This window comes from Vulpes lagopus, chromosome 5, assembly GCF_018345385.1.
Source record: "Vulpes lagopus strain Blue_001 chromosome 5, ASM1834538v1, whole genome shotgun sequence".
Lineage (NCBI taxonomy): Eukaryota > Metazoa > Chordata > Mammalia > Carnivora > Canidae > Vulpes > Vulpes lagopus.
The window spans coordinates 126,389,938-126,410,405 of NC_054828.1; the positions used below are offsets into that span (position 1 = coordinate 126,389,938).

General features: G+C 58.3%; 1 protein-coding gene across 1 annotated transcript in view; it reads right to left on the bottom strand.

The window, feature by feature from the left end:
• Positions 1 to 5,735: 5,735 nt before the first annotated feature.
• Positions 5,736 to 20,468, bottom strand: part of HPCAL1 (hippocalcin like 1) — a 113,934-nt gene continuing 99,201 nt past the window's right edge. Inside the window, exons 3-5 of the mRNA XM_041755699.1 lie at positions 12,721 to 13,116; positions 10,116 to 10,221; positions 5,736 to 6,624 (exon numbers count right to left, since the gene is read on the bottom strand). Of these exons, the coding sequence (XP_041611633.1) occupies positions 6,527 to 6,624; positions 10,116 to 10,221; positions 12,721 to 13,098 (582 nt within the window). The 5' untranslated portion in view covers positions 13,099 to 13,116 and the 3' untranslated portion in view covers positions 5,736 to 6,526. The remainder of the gene's footprint in view (positions 6,625 to 10,115; positions 10,222 to 12,720; positions 13,117 to 20,468) is intronic.

Sequence of the window (20,468 nt, forward strand, 5' to 3'; positions counted from 1 at the left end):
CGAGGGGAAGATCTGAGAAATCCTTGCTGCCTCCATTTCTGGAAGTGGAGGCTTTTTTTCCATCCTCGCTGCTGACTCTTGAATGGGGAGGGTCGTGACCGGACGTGCCCCGGGGGCGGCCTGGGAGGGGGCCTGGCGCCTGCAGCTCTGACCGGCCCGGGGACTGTGCGGGGACTGTGCGCACTCAGCTCCCTGGCTTGACAGGTGGAGGTGCCAGGCTCGGCAGATAAAAATAGAAGATACTGCAGGGCCGAATACCTGCTGTGTGTCTGAGCTTTAAATTTGGGCAACCATGGAAGGGCCTCCGAGCCCTGGCTGCAGGCCCCGCCCCGCCTGGACGCCGCGGGGCTCCCCGGACCCTCGGTCTCCCTACGGCTCCAGTGCAGCAGGGACCGGGGGCTCTGGGAAGCGGCCCCACCGCTGGGCGGCCCACCTGGGAGGCCTGGGGACCCGCGCGCCCGAGCCGGAGCGCCCTCCCGGCCGCGGCCACCAGGGGGCAGCAGCACCCCGCGCGCCGGGCTCCTCGGCCAGGTTGGGCGCTGCGACCAAACTGGCAGGTCACAGGGTCACTGAGCAAACGCGTGGCCAAGAGCCCTGACTGTGCCAGGAGGGCCGTGGGAACAGGAGCATGCTCTGGCTCAGACGGAGATCCAGGGCCGGCCACAGGGGCTCCAGGCAGCTGCGGCCACCACCAGGGCCCTGCTCCCCATAACTTCCCGAGCCCCAGCAGGTGGAGCCCCTCCTGCCTCACACCTGCTGTGCCAGCCAGTGAACAGCCTTGCGGCCCTTGCCTGTCTAGAGGGGGTAGCACCCCAGCCACCTCCGGAGGGGACCCAGTGACCCTGCCCGCTTGTCCCTCTCTCCCTGGACGCCGTCCACAGCCCGCACCCTGCCCTGGCAGCGCCGGCAGGCTCCCCTGAATGTGGGTGGCTGTGGGCAGCAGGGGGCGCTGCTCCCGTGGGACCCACACCCCCACCCCACCCACTGGCTATCCTTGAAGCCCGGGTCCAGGTCCCACTGGTCTCCGTGCATCGGCACCTATGGCACCAGTGTCGCCCTGCCCCATCCTGGCATGGCCCCAGGCCCATGCTCTTCCCCCACAAGAGCTGCCCCCTGGGGGCGTCCGGTCCTAACCCTGGCTCTGGCCCCCGTGACCCCACATCTGGGGGATCGAGGAGCCACTGAGTAGCCCTCGCTCTGAGCTGGAGAGCCTACGGGGCAGGTGTCGACCCAGGGGGGTTCACCCTACCCCAAGGCCCTGCAGCCCTTTCCTCTGCAGCTGACATGCAGGGCCAACGTCACAGTCCTCGGGGAGGACAGGGAGGGCCTTGTCCGGGGCCACAGGGCTCACGAGTGGCCGAGCTAGGACTCATACCTCTGCCCCCGTGTCCAGGGCCGTTGTGGGTACGGATGGCCCCCTGCTGACTCTCAGTCATCATCCCCCCAGCAGCTGGGCCTGTGCGGGGCCTGGCACTGGATCCAGGGGCAAAGGCGACTGCAAGGAGATGAGTTGACAATATAAGGTCAATATGAGGGCAGCGACGCTTGAGTGAGGGGAGCGTGGGGCTATAGCCACTCTCTGGGGAGAGGCGGGGGTGGCTCTCTGGAGGAAGGGACGTTGGCACGTCGTCTCAGAAAGGCCCTGGAGTGTGGGTATGAGGTTCAGGGCGGAGGCCGGAAAGCCACTGTCGCTCAAATTGGGGACGGGAACAGGGTGGATGCCCTGCTGCTGGCAGCAGAGCTGGGCCGGCTGAGGGCCAGGGGCAGGGTGGTCTCCACCGCACCCACCCAGCAGGGGCTGCCAGGGGCGCCACTCAACACAGCCTCTCCCACGTCTTCAGGAGCCACCCGTCGCCAACACGGGCCCAGATGCATCGGACTCTGGATGCCGCGTCTCTGCGTGGAACGTGCCTGGATGTGTGTCCGTGACACCCCCACCTAGGACAGACACGCTCTCCAGACGACCTGCCAAATCCTCATCTGCAGAGACCCAGGCTCGGTCTGTGGTCCCCAAGCACACCCAGACCCATCCCCCCACCACGTACAGACAGACACACAATGTGTGCACGTGCACACATGCACACACATGCACACACAGTGCAAGGGGCACGGTCTGGGGGTCCTGATCTGGCAGGTTGTGATTCTGCTACTGACTTCCTGGGACCCGAGCGAGCCTGAGGGGCCTGGCTGATGGCTAGTGGAGTCCTGGGAGGTGGGGGGTCTGCGGGGCCGGTCCCCTCCCTCCCCCGGGCCTCTTGAGCCTGCAGGTGGAGCAGGATCAGCACAAAGGCCCTTGTAGACAAAACAGTCCTGTATGAGCGATGACCGGAGCATGCAAGCTTGGAGAGTGTGTGCACGGGCTATGGGCACACGCAGCCACAGGCAGGGGAGACCGGCCAGGATGGGCCCAAGGGAGCCCTTTCGTGGACAGCAAGGGTCAGGTGGCCCACAGGTCCTCAGAGATGACTCCTCTTTGGGGCTGAGCCTAGGGACGCCCACCCCCCAGCCCAGCCTTGGAAGCTGCTAGAGCGAGCCTCAAGCCGATGGAAGAGGAGAGGACCACTCTTTGCCCTCCAGGGGCAGCTGCTTTTCCTCCCCTGGACCCCGCGCTGGTCAGGTGGCCCCCACCCCGCCCTACACTCCCCCTGTGGCTCCTCTGGCCCCTGGTCCTGGGTGGTGTCCTGCTGGGCCATGGCCCAGGCTCGCGCCCTGGGGAATGTCTGCTCCATAAACTCACCTCCCTTTAGGGCCAAGCTCACAGGGCTCCTGCACCACTGAGTCCACCTTCACCCCTTCTCCTCTGAGAGGCCTTCTGGATACCTCCCAGGCCACGGAGAAGGCCGTGCCATGGGACTCGGACTTCGAACCCCCACTGCACCCAGCCCGAGGCGCCAGGCCTGCTCTGCCCGCAGCCCCAGGGATCCAGGACCCCGCCTCCACCTGCCCGCACGGGGCCCACTGAAGTCCAAGCCCAGCACCAGCACAGTCAGGCCGCCCGAGGCTGGTGGCGGGTGGGAGGCCCAGTTGTGATCTCGGGGGGCTGTCTGCCTCACAGGCCGAGGCCTGCCGCTGCCCCTCCCGGCGGCCCGCTTCCCCTTGGCCCCTGAGGGGCAGTCAGCCCAGTTCGGAGCCGAGGTCTCTTCTAGATGCCTGGGTCTCCCCTCGGGCCAGTGGGCTCCTCGAAGACTCTGTTCACTGCTGGCCCACCACCAGGGGTGCATTCGGATCCTATTTTCTGGGCAGAGTCATAGGAAATGCAGACCAGCCCAGGGTCATTTTCTTGAAGATTTGCTTGAGACACAAACGTCACTAGGTGTGCAGTCTAGAGTCTAAGGGATACATAAGAAACCCCTAAGAACATTAGCCAACTTGAGGTGCCCATGCGGGATGGAGAGGGTCTGGGCTCCCAGGGAGGGAGAAGGCAGGATGAGACCCTTGTAGGAGGATGGGGAGCCGGGAAGAAGGGGCAGGCCCAGGCCTATACTGTGAATCACCAGGGAGGGGCAGGAGACTCAGGGCAGCTCTGCTCCAAGAAGGGGACTCCCGCTGGGAAGCTGGCTTAGACCAGGCGGTTTTGAGTTCAAGTCTAGATTCTTTCCTCCTCTGATGAGCTGAGCTTTCCTGGCACATGGATACCACCTTTGGGGCTGCTTCGTCTCCCTCTCAGGCAGCAGAGGACTCCCTAGGCCACACTGACCTCGGTGAGCTCTGCAGGGGCAGGGTCGACTAGGACCCCCAGATCCACATCTACCAAGTTTGGGCAGAAGCACTTGTGATACTCTGTTTTTGTTTTGTTTTTGAAAGATTTATTCATTTTAGAGACAGAAAGAGCATGCAGGGGGTAAGGGCAGCGGGAGACGGACAGAGAAACTCAAGAAGACCCTGTGCTGAGCGTGGAGCCTGATGTGGGGCTCGATCTCACGACCCTGAGATCATGACCTGAGCTGAAAGCAAGAGTCACTTAACCGACGGGGCCACCCAGGCTCCCCCCTCAATAGCTTTATGTGCCATTTTGACTGGGTCATGGGTGCCCAGATATTGGGTTAAACACGATTCTGGGTGTGTGCACGTGGGTGTTTCTGGATGACATTAACATTTCAGGGGGTCCAGTAAAGCGCGTGGCCCTTCCCAGTGTGGGTGGGCCTCATCCAGCCCGTTGAATAGAACAAGACTCAGGAAGGGAAATTCTGCTCTGAGGGTCTTGAACGGGGATGTTGACCTCTTGCCTTCAGGCCCGTTCTGGAATTGTGCCTTCCGCTCTCCGGGGCAGAGCTCCAGCTTAACGGATCTTGGGACTGTGCAGCCTCCAGAATCACGGGAGCCAATTCCTTAGAATAACTCTGTGTGTGTAGAGCTTATCGAGCTCCTATCAGTTCTGCGTCTCTGGAGAATCCTGCGAGGACAGTCGCCTCCATTCATGCCTCCCCATTCCTAACACGGAAGCCCTCCCCCACAAGCAGTATATGCATTTAACCTATTTTTGTAAAATTCAAGTCCCTCCCTGAGTGGGGGGAGATTCCCCTGGGCCAGGCCGAGTTGCCAAGGCACCCTCTTGCCATTTTGTAGCAATGGAGGGTGCTGCCCACCAAGGCCCACAGCTGTGGCTGCATGGGGAGCTGCACCGCCAACTAGGCCCTGGCAGTGCCACCGGCTCAGAGGGCACTTACAGACGGCTCGTTGTTTGTGCTCGGAGGCGCGGGCCTTGAAAGATCACTAAATTCAACAAAATAGCCACAGTCCCTGACAGCCTGTGAGGCGGGCTCTGAGCTGCGTGCGCGGCCCACGTACCTTGACCACCTGCCTCTGCGTTGCACCCCCTTCCACTAGTGAAGATCCTGAAGCTCTGAGAGGTCCCGCAGCCCACAGCAGGGGTGACAGACACACGGAATGCCAATCCTCCTCCCCCCTCCCCCACCACACCCTTTGGGGAAGGTAGGCCCTCCTCAGCCAAGGGTGCATCTTGACCGGCCCTTCACGGTCACCTCACACCCCCACCTAAGGCACTGATGTGGGTTTCAGCCACTGAGAGGTGAAGCTGGTGAGGAGGGGGCGGGGGGAGAGAATTCTGGGAAGTTCTCCCTCTCCAGGAAGAAGAGAAGAGAGGGTTGCTCCTCTTCCAGCCTGTGGAATGCTGTGTCAGCTGTACTGTGGGGACCCACAGGAGCTAAGCGTGAGGACCAAAGCTAAATGTGGGCGGAGGGAGGCAGGGCGGTGGGGAAGGTGGAGGGAACCTGGGAGCCCCGGGGATGCTCTCGCCAGCTGCTGAACTGGCCAAGCCTACAGAGCGCTGCCTTTGGAATCAAACATTCCTGTGATGGAAGCACCTCCTGCTAGGTTTTCTGCTCCTGGGACTAGAAGTGTCCTTCCAGTCACCAGGTCTCCCTCCCGGCCCACGCTGAAGCCCCTGGTGCCCGCTCTGTCCTCAGGGGGCATGTGCTGTCCTGTGACCTTGCTGATGACATGGGCGCAGGGTGGGACAGGTGGGGAGGCACGCAGAAGCCTGACCGTCTGACCTGCCAGGGACAGTCATGTTATTTCCACGAATATTTCTTGGCATGAATGGGGTGGATCCTGGAGAACAGGCTGCCCGGGATTTACAGACAGAGGGAGAGCTACAGGGACACGAGAGAGGAGCGGAGTTTACCAACGGCAACCCGACCCGCTGCATCTACCTTGACCCCAGAGTCCTGAGCGCCGCGGATGGCAACGGGGGCTCTCACGGGCCAACACAAAACTCAGAGAATTCCGTTTATTTGATCATTTTTAATACGGGAAATGCCAGACCAATCAACAGGGAGGACAGACCCTACACAGATGCCTGCGCTCACTACGTGGACGGGACGGTCTCCACGGCACTGGGCACGCATGCATTTCCTTGGAAACGGGCAGATTGAGAGCGCATAAATACCACAACATAACCAGGCTCGGGGGCGATCACAGGCCACGAGGGAACCACGCTTTCACGGGCAACGGAGGCATGAAATACGGGACCAACACGGGCACATCTCACTTCACCAGAGGCATAATTTACACATGAGAAGAAAGGAGGCCACAGTATATGTACGTGCAAGCAGCTTTGGTCAGAGGAAACGGACGAGCGAGGTGGAGCCATGCACGGGGAGGGCTTGCCCGTCTGCTCTCGCTCCATCCTTGTCCCCCACCTTTCCCACGGTCACCTGCGAGATCACAAAACAGAATAGCTGGCCTTGTCTCGATCTTAGGAAGTCCCATCAGTGTCCCCAGAGGCGTTCTCTGGGCTCCTGGGGAGGAGAGGTGCCCCAGGAGCCAGATCTGTGAGCCCTGCGTGTAAACACATCCCCGGGGGGCGCCCTGGGGGGGGGCAGGGGGGCAGGAGGAGGCCTGAGTGGGGAGGAGGGAGGCGCAGCCACCAGGCCAGGGCAGGTGCCGTGTCGCCCGGGCCCGGCCGGAGAGCAGGAATGGTGGAGGAGGCATCCACTTCTGCAAGCAAAGCTGAAACGGCGAGACAAGCCTGTGTTTCTCCGCCACTGTCCGGACGCCCGGCCCCTCAGAACTGACTGGCGCTGCTGGGGTCGCACTGCAACAACCGGACGATGGACGGGTCGCTCTTGGCACCTTTAATGAACTCTTCCAGGGACAGCTTGCCTGTGGCAGGGGAGAGAGGAGAGATGGGGTGAGCCGTTGCTCGGGGGTCTTCCCGCTTCCCGAGGTCAGGGATGCTGCTCCCGTGGCGGGGGCACCCCGTCTGGTCTAAGTCTCGCACCTTCCGGGAGCTGGACGGCAGTGAGCCTCCGCTCACTTGGCACACGTTTCTGGAAAATCCCTTTTGGCTCCCACGGCTCACAGCAAAGCACTGGACGGCTTAAAGGACACCCCACCTAGCTGGACCGGGGCTGTGGCTTGTGGGACAATTTCGATCCTATTAGAAGCCACCCCAGGCTTTACACAAGAGAGCTGTGGCTTGGGGAGCCTGGGGGGCTCAGAGGTTGAGCGTCTGCCTTCGGCCCAGGGCATGATCCCGGGGCTCCCTGCAGGGAGCCTGCTTCTCCCTCTGCTGTGTCTCTGCCTCTCTCTGTATTTCTCATGAATAAATAAATAAAATCTTGAAAAGAAAAAGAAAGCTGTGGCTTGCCTGGAAAGAACATGAGAGGCCTCTGTGTCTCATCCATAACTGATTCAGCTGAGGGGACCATGGCTCAAGGGGGGGAGGTGCGGGGGGACAGCTGGGGTCCCCCTCCCTCACTGCCCAGCGCCTGGTCTCCCCTGGAGGCAGCAGGCCCTGGCTGCTCGCTGGCAGGATCGCGCGTACTATCGCCCTTTGGGGTGAGGGACTAGGGCAGGCTGGCGCGCTATGGGTCCAGCTGGGGCTCCCTCCCCGCTCTCCCTCCTGCACCACCAACCCTGTGACTGCTGGGACCAAGAGCAGGAAAGCGGGTTTTAAAACTGAAGCGCATTCCGGAGGAGCCGATGCTGGGGACACATGCGTGTCCCCCTTGGTGGCCCCTCTCCCAGGACACACACGGGGAAGGACCTAGGCTTGAAGCTGGCTCTGTTCTGGCGGCTGTAAGCCGTGCTGACGTGGATCCCACAGGACAGCAGTTTAGGGAATAAGGAGCTCGTGGCCCTCACCACGCCACCCCGGGCCAGCTACCACCCTCTCCCGTCTCAGGATCTTCAGCCCTAACCTGGCCCAGAGGACGCACTCAGCGAGCCGCTGCCAGGGATCCAGGTGAGGGATCTGGGATCTGGAAAGGGGATCCAGGCTCCCAGGCAAAGACCTCCTAGCAGCCCACTGCCCAAGAGGTGACCACCTCCTCCTAGGTTGGGGGGCAAGCAGCAAGGGGCCGGCAGGCTGGCTCCAGGGGAGATGAAACAACACCCGGGCTGAAGGATGGGCTGGGAAGCACCCCCTTCAACGGAGGAGAAATTCTCCAGGACCCTCTGCTTACTTACACGGCTGGGGGGCAGGGGGCTATTGGGCTCTGCTGCTTTCCTATGGTTGGTGGGGACATTTACTCCCCCACCCTCTGACCACTCAGGGCAAGGAGCTCCTGAAAGCACAGCCCCCTCCTCCTGGCAGACAACAGGGGCGGGTGAGAGACCGAGGGGGGCCCCGAAGGGCTCTGGGGGTTCCTGAGCACGGTCTGGGGCTGTTTGGCGGCCGTCAGGGTGTTCCTGGCGCTCGCTGGTCTCAGATCACGGATACGGCCAGGACGGGTGTGAACAGGAGAGGGCTGTGCTGGAGAACACCTGCCAGGTACCCCGACCCCTGGGGGAGGCAGGGAAGGTGAGGCAAAGCACAGGGCCCCACCCCCACCCCAGCCTTTACCCTTGTCTCTCCATTGACTCTCCCTTCCGTCCCCAAGCTCTGGGACAGACGGACACTGGGGCCCACACAGGTGCCCCGGCTCCCTACGTGCAGACTCAGGTTCACAAGGAGCCGAGAAGGTGCAGGCCCAGCTGGCTCTCGGAGGGGCGGGTGGGCGGTCTCAGGCAGGGGAGCGGGCCAGGGGAGGGGGGGCTGGGGCGCAGTGCCCAGGGCCCTGGGCTCACACTTTATGGGCATCACCTCACTGCATCCTCACAACCGCATGAGCCTGGCTTTGTCACCCCCTTTCACAGACGAGCAAAGCAAGGCTCAGGAGAGCCAAGGCTCGGGGCAGGCCTGTGGGCACCCGGGCCCGCACCTTGCTACCCTGGATGGGGGGACAGGTTTTAAATCCGCCCAAGAGCGATGCCGGGCACAAGGCTGTCTTGTTTTACACGTGAGCACGTTTGGAAAGCCTGGAAAGCTGTGACCCCGTCCCCAGGCTGTGTCCCCGGGCTGTCTCGGTCCTCGAGCTGTTTGCTGAAAGCACTTGAGAGTTTACAGAGCACTTCCTCCTGCATTAGCTTACTTTGCATCTCCAGCACCAGCCGGGGGGCATTTCCTTTTCTTCTCTAAATGTCCCATTTCTTTATTGTTTGAAAGCAAATCAGACCTGTCTCCGGGGCTGCACTTGACAGAGCCCCACAAGGCACAGAAGCTCCCCGCTAGGGCAGAGGGAGAAACGGGGGCATGTGATCCCTGCGCCAGCAGCGCCACCACGGCCTGTCCCGCACCTGCCGGTTCTGCGGCAGCGTGGCCCCGGGGGTCCTGGCACAGTTGCTGAAGGCCACTGTGTCCCAGCAGAGCCCCCGGGGGCCAGCGGGGAGCCTGCAGTCTCAGGATGACAGCAAGGGTCCCACCATCCGGCCTTTGATTCTTCACCACCCCCCTGACCTGAACAGGGCCCAGGTGCCCCAGGACCCCTGCCTCCCTCCCGAGACAGAGACACACCCATACGGTGCGTCAGTTTCATGCAGAAAGTTATTAGGTCAACAAAGCCTTTTGTTTTCAGGGATGCCCCTTTCAAAGAACAAAAAGTCAATATATGCAATGATATACACAACACTCCCTAAATATCAAGCCAAAGACTGATAATAAAACTTTTCAACTCCTTTCTTTAACAGAGAGGATCAAGAAGTGACCTGTTTCCTTCCTATAAGGGGTATGAATTCCATTTTACTCAATCTTTCTTTAAATTTTCTTAGCAACTTCTTAACTTCTCCACTTCCAGAGAACATAGCCAATTTGGTAGTAGTTAATTAACTCAGGAAAGCTTGCTGGGATTCACAGAAATCATTTTCATGAGCATATAATGATCTGATATATGTGACAGTCTCCCCCGTTTTAGAAGTGGGGACACTCTGGCTCAGGGTGGACAGACCATGGCTTGAGGACAGAGCCAGGATGCAGGCCCGTGTCTCCCTCCCTGACCCTGAATCCCAGCTCTTCCCGCCGTCCAGCTGCCCTGGCTGTGCAAGGCCAGGGGTGAGCCGGGGGAGGCCTGGGAAGCTGCTGACGGGGAGGGAAGGGTCCCCCAACACACTGCAGCTCTCAGCAGCCCCCGACCCTCCTTTTTTTTTTTTAAACTTTATTTTTTTTTTAAGATTTTATTTATTTATTCATGAGAGACACAGAGAGAAAGAGAGGCAGAGACACAGGCAGAGGGAGAAGCAGGCTCCATGCAGGGAGTCTCCAGGATCAGGCCCTGGGCTGAAGGCGTCGCTAAACCGCTGTGCCACCTGGGCTGCCCGCCCCCGCCCCTCCTTACCGTCATTGTTGGTGTCCATCTGTCTGAAGATCTTGTCCGTTCGTTTCTCCGGAGTGGACTCGTCCTCGGGCATTTTCATCACAGAGGACACCATTTTGTATATAGCCTGCAAAGAGACACACAGAAGCATGTGCTCCAAGATTCTGGAATGTTCCTGGGCCGATGGGGCAGGGGTGAGCTTCTGCCCAGCCCACAGCAAGGCACGAAGGGATGGGGATGCGAGAAGCCTTCGGGACCCTTCCTCAGCTTTCTAGAGGAACATTTCTAGGAATGTTCCATGGTGACTATCGCAGATGGCCTGCTGGGCAAAGGAAGCCAGACCCATTTATGTGAAATTCGAGAGCAAGGAAAACACCACCACAGTGACGGCCCTGAGACTGGGGGCTGTCTGGGGCAGGGGGCAGGAAGGTGGGAGGTGGGATAGTGCAGAGGAAGGTTCCTGAGGGAGCCTTTGGCGGGGGGGGGCTGGGAATGTCTGTAACTCACGAGGGTGGTGGTCATACGGGTCATACGGGTGTATATGCACATGACCCACTCCACACTTAGCTGTGAGCATTTTACTCTGTGACTGTTATACCTCCTTGTAAAGATTTTATTTAATTTATTCCTGAGAGACACAGAGAAAGGCAGAGACACAGGCAGAGGGAGAAGCAGGCTCCCTGCGGGGAGCCCGATACGGGACTTGACGCCAGGACCCCAGGATTACGCCCTGGGCCGAAGGCAGACGCTCGACCACTGAGCCACCCAGGTGTACACAGAGTTGTGCCTCCGTTTAAAACAAGAAAGATTTCACCCCTGAGACCCATAGGGAGAACCACATCACGGGCCCCAGAAAGGCCAGGCAGCAGGGTGACCAGGTGTCTCCAGAAGGATGGAAAACCTGTTTAGAGCACCTCACAGCACAGGCAGCGTGCGTCTCCGGGCCTGGTGGCACCCAGGTGCATCTCCCTGGGCCAGGACATCCCCCTGGGACTGGGCCATACAGCATGCCCAAGTGCAGAGCCAGGGGCAGCACCAAGCCCCTCCAAGGTCTTGGTGGGCTTCTCAAGTACTTAAAACACAGTCCATGCTGAGAAAGGTATAGGAGGTGGGTGTCCCAGCCAGCAGGCTGAGGCACCATGCGAGGGGCCAGCGGAAGGGTCTCAGGCTTTTGGGGCCTAGCAGCCAGATCCTATTTGGACAGGCATGGTGCCCGGCCCCCACCCCATACGTGCTGTTTTGAACAATCCCACTTGTGTGTTCAGCTTTGCCCAGGCCGGTCTGCTCACCCAGACAGGCATGCCCGTTCACTGGGCAGGCTAGGGTTCTAGGGAGAAAGATTTCTTACTTCTATCCCCTTATAGCTAAGAACCAAAGTGGCCATTGAACCACAGAGTTCCCAAACCTGTGTTGATTTATTCTACATGAAAACCACCTATTAGGGCAATGGGTTGGTCACTGTTCAGGCCAGCGGAGGCTGGTTTAGTTCACAGGTTTGACGTTCTTTGCTCAAGACTTAGCCTTGAGCTAAGTCCCTTACGTGTAGAGAATGTACTCCAGGAGTGGGGGAGCAAGGGGGACACCAGGGCAGCAGCTCTGGGGTCCTCCACTCTAACGCATGCCTAGGCACCCGGTGAAGTGAACAAAACTTGGTTTCTCTCTGAAGAACAGCCTCACCCGCCAGAGCTGCTGACAGGTGTGAAGGTGAGGACAAAAGGTCTCACAAAGAGGTGCTCCTCCAGTGTCAGAGCTTATTCTGGGGCGCTAGCATGTCAGGCTTCCTTCACAAGGGCACGTTCCTGGGGACGTGACAAGCTGAGTGTTGCATTCTCAAACACGGGGATTCGAGAAGGTCTAGTAGGTGCCTTCTGCAAGTATTGAAGGACTTGCTGTCATAATTTTCAGCTCTAGCTGAAAATTTTTTCCAGCACCTCTCTGAGCCTCAGACTTTGTGAAATGCAGAGAGGGACCGCGCCCCACCCCAGGGGTGTGAAGAAGACGGATCAAAGCCCTTAGGCCAGGCCTGATCCAGAAACACTGGCTCTCAACATTCCAATGGCAAGGACCTTCCTGGTCAGGTGACTGGTGGTCACTTTCAAAGGTACACGGGGAGGGGACCCCTGGGTGGCTCGGTTGGTTAAGCATTTGCCTTTGGCTCAGGTCATGACCCCGGGGTCCTGGGATGGAGCCCCACATCAAGCTCTCTGCTCAGCTGGGGCCGGGGGTGTGTACTTCTCCCTCTCCCCAGCCCTGCTCAGGTGCTAACAGGTAAATAAAATCTTTAAAAATAAGAAAACCTGGGCCCAAGTGGCTCAGTGGTTCAGCGCCTCCTTCAGCCCGGGGCCTGATCCTAGAGACCCGGGATCGAGTCCCACGTCAGGCTCCCTGCATGGAGCCTGCTTCTCCCTCTGCCTGTGTCTCTGCCTCTCTCTCTCTCTCTGTCTCTCATGAATAAATAAATAAAAATAAAATCTTAAAAAAAAAAAACCTGCATGAGGCGTAGCAGGTGGCACCGGGCGGGGAGTGAGCCCATGTGGCAGTGAAGGTTCAAGACTAGGGTGGGGGCGGGGGGACCCAGGGGACGGGGTGGGGGGACCCCAGGCCGCCAGCGCTCCCGGGGCCCTACCTGCACGATCTCCAGCATCTCGCTGCGGCTGATGTAGCCGTTGCCGTCCAGGTCGTACATGCTGAAGGCCCACTTGAGCTTCTGCTCCAGCTTGCCCCGGGACGTGACGCTCAGCGCGATGATGAACTCCCGGAAGTCGATGGTGCCATCCCCGTTGGTGTCGAACGTGCGGAAGACGTGCTCGGCGAACTTGGAGGCGTCGCCGTAGGGGAAGAAGTTGGCGTAGATCTTCTTGAACTCGTCCACGGTCAGGTGGCCGGTGGGGCAGTCCTTGAGGAAGCCCTTGTACCACTCCTGCAGCTCGTGGTCCGTGAACTCCGTGTTCTCACGCAGGTCCTGCAGCACCTCGGGCCGCAGCTTGCTGTTCTGCTTGCCCATGGCAGTGGCCGGCTACACCTGCGGGACGGGGGGCGTCAGCGGGGGGCCGAGGAGTGGGCCCTGGGTGTCCCGCACCCGGGCCCAGAGCCCCCCAGCCGTGCACGGGGTATCTCAGCCCGCCCGGGACACCCTGCAGGAAGAGGGGCCCGTCGTGCGGCACCGGGGCAAGATGTGGGGGGGGGGGGCAACTTAAAATCGGTGGGATGAGGGGTTTATCTGGGGCTGTACAAGATTGGAGGATCCAATCCTCACTCTCCTGAGCCTCACCAGCTCCGGGCACAGCGCCTGCTGAGCTGAGGGCACCCCCAGAGCCTTGGGTTCTGCACAATTCTTTCCTCTCTTAGGCACCACATTCTGTTTTTAGAACCGGTGTCCAGAACTGGTGTCCAGAACCTTTTAAGGAGCCTCCTATTTTGCCTCTGAGAGACTCCCCAGGGCCGAGGGGTGGCTCTAGAATTAGCACCAGGCAGCCCAGGATGTCTCGCATGTTGGCAGTGGAAGGCCAGGTGCCCCTGGGAGCGCAGAACCTGTCCCCCCACAGCAGCTTCCCACACCGCTGGACAGAGGACTGACCCTGGAGAGGCAGCACCTCTAGACGCTAACGCGGATCTCACTTCACCGCCTCATTTCACGTTCCGCTCCGACAGTAACACAGGACAGTCATCATTTTTCAAGCGTACAGAAGAACAGACAATAAATGTAAAGTGTCTCCTGCCCCCGTCCCAGAGGTGTCCACTTTGAACCGTTTCTGTTATTTATAAGCTCCCCCCCCCGCACCCCTATTAGGAAAGGGAACAGATGCAGTTCGTCTATTGTCCCTGGCGCTTCCTCCATTGGCCCCTCCTGGGTTTTATTAACTTTATAATACACACTCCTGTTTGTACTTATCTTTATGGCTCTATTTTTTTTTAAGATTTTATTTATTTATTTGAGAGAGAGTGAGCGCGCGGGTGCACGGGCAGGGGTGGGGGAGAGACAGAGGACTAGGGAGAGAGACTCTCAAGCAGACTCCCCACTGAGCACCAAACTCAATGCCGCCTCAATCTCAGGATCCTGAGATCATGACCTGAGCTGAAACCACCAAGATGCGGTAAGATCTCTGTCCTGTTGGAAGAAAGCTCTAGGCCAGGTTGGAGCTCCTGCATTTTCTGTAATCGCTCTTGGGGGCCCACCCAGATGAGCTCCCGGGTCCTTCCAGGTGTCACCTTGGAGGACCTGATGACGGCACTCCAGGATGGCTCTGTGCCCAGAGAGCCCATGTGTCCCAGGACCCTGCAGTGCAGGGTGTCCAGGACGACCCCGTGTGGCAGGTGTGTCTCCTCAGGCACAGTCAGCTTATGGTTGAACTGTGGCCCCCACAACCAAAAAAACAAAAAAAGATGTTGAGGTTTAACCCCTAATACCTGTGAACAGGACATTAGTTGTAAATAGAGACTCTGTAGATGATCAAATTAGGATGAGGTTATTGGGGTGTCCTTATCGAAAGAGGACATTTGGACACAGCACAGAAGGAAGACATGGGAAGAGACAGGGAGGAGACACACAGCCACGTACAAGCCAAGGAAGGCCAGAGGCCTTCAGGAGCTAGAACAGATGCTTCCCCGCAGCCCTCAAGGACCCTGCCCACACCTTCGTTCCTGACTTCCAGCCTCCAGTGCTTCGAGGGAAAACATTCCTGCCGTTTAAGCCGCCAGGTCTGTGGCATCGTCGGGGCAGCTGAGTACGACAGCAGCCAGCAGGGAGGTGCATGGCTTCGCTGGGTCAGGTGCCTCTCAGCCCATAGCCGAAGCCCCTTGCCCGCCGAACCTGAGGACCGGAGCTGAGGGCACCGGAGGAAGCCAGCTGGGTGCTGCCGGGACGTGAGGCCAGGTGCCATCCTCCTCTGCCCATCCATCTGTCCATCCACAGGCTCTCTACCCACACTCCAAGGTGCCACCCAGATCCAGGCAGCTTTGGGCGAGACCCTAAGACCCACTCCCAGAGGCAGGGCCCCTCACTGAGACACCTGTGCCCACGCCAGCCTCTCAGGGGCATGTTCTCATGCACACACGTCTACACAGCAGGGGAACCTCAGAGTCCACGATCCCTTTATCAACCTGCTAATTGCACCCCTGCTTCTGTCGCTTCTGTTTCAACAGCCTCCCGGCCTCCTCCGGGTCCTGCCACCTAGGACTTTTGAACGACAGTCCGGACTGTCAAACTGGGGCCTGAGACCCCCCCATACGGGGCGACTTGCTGTGCGCCTTCTTGTGGGCAGCCCGTCTCTGTGTCTGCAGAGCAATCGGGTGGGTGATGGTCTGTGGAACCCCGAGCAGCACCCACCCCGGGGCTCCCAGATATGACCTGGGACACCCTGAAAACGTCGCACGCTTCCAGGCCACTGTTGCCTGTGCTTCCAATCCTTTAATCCATTCAGTTGCTCTCAAAGCAGCATATTTTCCACGCTGCTCCCGAAAACTGTGGACGGGTGCTAGTCAGCATCTGGGGGGGCGGGGGGCACACGAACAGCTGGCCTGAGGCCTCCCGTTGGACTTCCTATCCAAGGCTTCAAGGGCGCCAGAGCCAGGCACACAGCAGCGTGTGGCCCCGTGTCCTCCAAGGGGGCGCATCTCTTGCGTAGCACACAGCCAGAGGGGACAGGTATGAGCAGGGTGGGCTGCCTCTCCTCTGCTCTGCACTGAACCGGGCCCCCCAAATTCACCTCGGAATGTGGCTGGATGTGGAGAAGGGGCCTTTAAGAGGTAACTGAGGTAAAACGAGGTCATGGGGGTGGGTCCTCATCCAACCTGACCGGTGGCCTGGGACACAGACACAGAGGGATGGGCCCCGTGAGGTCACAGCAAGACAACGGCCGTCTGCGAGCCAAGGAGAGGCCTCCGAAGGAACCAGACCTGCCGACACCTTGATCACAGATTTCTGGCCTCTGGAATTGTGAAAAAACCAATTCCTGTTTTGGAAGCTGCCAGGCCTGCTGACAGGGCCAGGTGGCCAGGCTCCGAGGAGGTTCCCAAGGCCCCGATGTGACCCGCCAGCAGCAGGGACAGCCAGAAGGTCCGTGGACTGGGGGACACTTCGGCCTCTTGTCAGACAAGCCACATAGATCAGTTCCACCCTCAGCAGCGAAGAAGAAACAGCCCCGGGGGCTCTGGAGGCCAGGCCAGCACCCCGCCCAGGTCGGTCTGGCCCATGGGGAGGCTGGTCCAGGGGAGGCCAGCGTGCTCGCCAACAGGCCGCCTTGGATCCTTAACGGCACATCCTTTGCCTGGTTAGCGTCCTGCCCTTTTCACCATGGAGACAAGCGTCCTTCTGTGAAGTTCAGGACCGGTCCCCTTAGAATCCACTCACCTGACTGCGACCAAATCACAGCTCAGAATGACGTATCAGTAGCCTCAGAACGTATCTGTGTCCTAGGTTCTTTCAGATTCCACAGAAATACCAAACTCCTCACACCTCCTCTGCCCGAGATGACAAATGTTTATGGAAAGGAAGGTACCAGGTTGGGAAGAGGGACAAGCGAGGTCAACCTGAAGCTAGAAGGTCACAGCAGGCAGAGGGTGTGCCCGGGAAGCCGCTTCACGCTTTCCCAACTCCTTTCCATGTGGTGTGTCCCTGGAAGGTGATACACGAGACTGAGAATCTCGCCTCCCGACTCGTGTTCCTTCCTGGGCTGATAGCCTAAGATCCCTGGGTCCGGAGGCCCCAGGCTGAAGATTCCTGCATCTGCGTTTGAGGTGGGGGAGCATCTCATACAAGAGGTGATGACGTCAAAGGAGTCCAGGACGGTGGTACAGCGTTCCCTGGAAGAAACTTGGAGACATGTGGTCTGCAAATCTGTGTGCCTCACCACGCCCTGCACCGTGTCCTGAGTCATTTAACCGTAGGATGCTTGCCCACATGTGTCCCCCTGCCGGTGGTCTGCTCCTGCAAAGCCCAAGCCCAGGAGTGCAGGCCATCCTTGCCCTCAGCATGTTCTCAGAGCCTGGCGCCAGGCTGGGTGCATAGTGGGTGTGCAGTCTACTCTAGTCCCACTGGGCCGTCTGAATGCCCAGGGACGCACCTCCTGGTTCTCAGTGCTCTGGGCTGCTTATGACACAGGTGCCTATGAATGGGGCGCAGAACAGTGACTCATGGTGGGGGGGTGCTCCAGGGAGGAATGAGTGATTCCTCATTCCCGTGGGGGTGTAGGTAGTCTGCCTAGGAAGACAGCATGAGGAATCAAAGCTGAACAAGGACTTTATTTTCTTTATTTTTATTTTTTTAAGATTTTATTTATTTACTCATGAGAGACAGAGAGAGAGAGAGAGGCAGAGACACAGGCAGAGGGAGAAGCAGGCTCCATGCAGGGAGCCCGACGTGGGACTCGATCCCGGGTCTCCAGGATCACCCCCTGGACTAAAGGCGGTGCCAAACTGCTGAGCCACCCGGGCTGTCCCATGGAGGACTTTAAAAGGCACTGGAGGTTGGGGCAGCTGGGTGGCTCAGTCGGCTAAAAGTCCAACTCTTGACCTCAGCTCAGGTCTTGATCACAGGGTTGTGAGCTCAAGCCCCACAGTGGGCTCCACGCCGGGCATGGAGCCTACTAAAACAACAACAACAACAACAAGCCCAAAACCCAAACCAAAAAGCCATGGAGGTCAACCCTCAAAGGCCACCTCTAAGCAGGTTCCAGGCACTGGGAAGGTGGGGGCCATGCTTGGCCAGGGTAGGAGGGTGCAACATTATCTCCATCTTAGAGACAAGTTATCTTGTCTTAGAGACAAGTGAGGTTTCTAGGGGGGGCAAATGCTGGTCTGTGACCTTCCCGGGGGCCCCCTTCATTGCCCAGGTCAGTGGGCAGTGATGAGGCCACCATGGTGCTCCCAGCTGGTATCCACCCCACCATGAAGCGGAGCCCATGAATATGAAATAAAGCCCCATGTACACTGCCAGTCCCTCACTGAGCCGGCTCACATGTGCTTACCAAAGACTCAGATGAAATAGTTAATACAAAGAGCCTCATTTTAACTCTCTCCTGGAGGCTCTCGGCCCAAAGCACGCAGCCTCACAGGGACCCAGGATGGTGGGACGCTACATGCACGGTGACCCCTATCTTTACTGATTAAGTCAAGGAGCCATTATTGACGACTGGCTGGCTGGGAAGATGGATGATAAAAAGCCAGCCTTTCTGCAAAAACAAAGCAACCACCCCGTTTCTCAGCAGAAATGCACCCCCCCCCCCAGCCCTGGTGGTCAGGGCTCATCCTTCATCTGTAGACCAGAAAATCTTGCTTTCATCTCCACTGATGGATGGAGTGAAGAATGGGGCGTGCCAGGAAGGGCGATCAATTCGGGATCAGAGCCACCTCTCACTTGGCTTGAAAAGCCTCGTGACCACGCAGGGCTTGGATGAGACAGGCAACAGCCTTCTGAGCATGTCAAAGATAACATTTTAATTCCCAGTAATGAAAGAATGGGGAGAGAGTTAATGTAGCACTTACATCCATCCATCTCTCTGGCTCTTGGTTACTCTGTTATTTGTTCTTAATGTGCTAAATTGTAAAGAAGGAAAAAAAAAGTGCGGACGTGTAGCTGGGGAGCCTTATGAAAATATTTAACCCGAAGTAGGTATTGCCTGCAAATTAAAGCTTGTTTAATGGCGTAATTCTCCCAACCACTCGGTGAGGCTCCCGGGAACCCAATACTTGAATGTGTCATTAATCACCGCTCCACACCAGCTGCTGGTGTGGGTCGACATTTCATCCATTGCCTTAAAATGCTTCCATCAGGTTCGATCTCCAGAGCTCACTGGGCCAAGCCGACTTCCAAACACTTGGAGTGAAAGTGATGGAAAAGATGGAAGGAACCAAGTCCTTAGATAAAGGCCAAAGCTCAGGATGAGGCTGGAGGCACATCCCTGGGGAATCTGACCTTCAGGGAACCAGAGGGCTCTCCTGAGACGAGCACTTATCCTGCCCGGGGTAGGACAGCAGAGTAGAGGCTGGAAGGACAAGAGGGAAACAGGCCTTTGGGGCTGTTCCTCATGCGTCACAAGACCCACGGTTCTTTCTCCTGGTGACCCATTAAGAAATGGGTAAATGCTGAGAATTTTCTGCAAGTAAGTGGGTGAGAGGCAAGCGGCATGCAGCCTTGGCTTCTAGTGCAGCTGCTTTGAGGAGGGGCCAGTCCCATGCCATGGGGTCTGGGACCAGGCCAGGGCCCCCCCAGAGGGACCCGCATGCTTGGGGCGGCGCTAGGGGGCGCAGGCACCAGGCTTCCCGGCCCCGCCCCCGCCACGCCTCCTCCACCCCGCAGGTGCCTCAGTTTCTCTGTCCATAAACCAGATTCGTCCAATACATAATCACCAGCCCCACGTGGCCATGGAGCTCGTAAAATGTGGCCCGTCTGACTTCGTGTATGTGCCCTACGAGTAAAAATACATGCTGGCTTTCGACAGCTTAGTACATAAAAATAATGTAAAATATCTCATGGTAATTTTCCTATCCTGCTGACATGGGGAATGATAAGTGACACCGTTTGAGATATCGTGAGTGAAGTGGATCATGTGGGTAACATTAATCTCTTTCTTTTTTTTTTTACCTTCTTCTTGTGGCTACTAGAAAAGTTAAAATTACATATGAATGTGGCCCGTACTCTATTTCTACTGGCTGCTCAGCCCTGGGTAGATCCTTGGGACACTGGATCTGGGGCCACCGACACGGACTCTGGAAGCTCATTAGCACTCTGTTTTCAGGCCCCCTTGGCTAACGGCAGCCCTGCGGGGGGGGGAGATGCCCATGAATGAAGGATCACAGCATTTGCATTTCCCGATTTCCCAGTTTCTATTTTCAGCAGCTTCAAGAACTTTCCTGGAGGCCAGCTGCAGTGATGGTGCAGGTCCCTAAGGTGTACGGTGCACGGTCAGTAGTGGCAGATAGTGTCCTCTGAGGGAGGACAGCTGAAGCCCCCGAGCAAGATCTGGGCAAAGAGGCAGGAGGTCAGTGACAGTTATAGGGTGGGCCCAGATCCAAATTCAGCCCACTGACTTCCAGGAGCCTGTTTTCAGGCGGTTTCCTGAATACCTGCTGCATCCAGTTTCATCAGCCAGATGGGCTCCAGGCCAGTGACCTCTGGTTGAGAAATCTAACTGAAAACCCTCTTGACTTCTGTACCCATCCCAGCAGCTTAAATCCTCAGGGCTCCCCAAAGCTTAAAAAAATAACACATAAAAGAAGGGAGGGAGAGAAGGAGGGAGGGAGGGGAGGAAGCTGGCCAAGACCTAGAATTCCCCTTCCCGCCTAGACCCTTCCTCTCTACTTAGCAGAGGTTGAAATGCTCTACATGAGCCTGGGTGAAAGGAAAAGGTGGAGAAAAGGAGAGAAAACCCCCAAGAG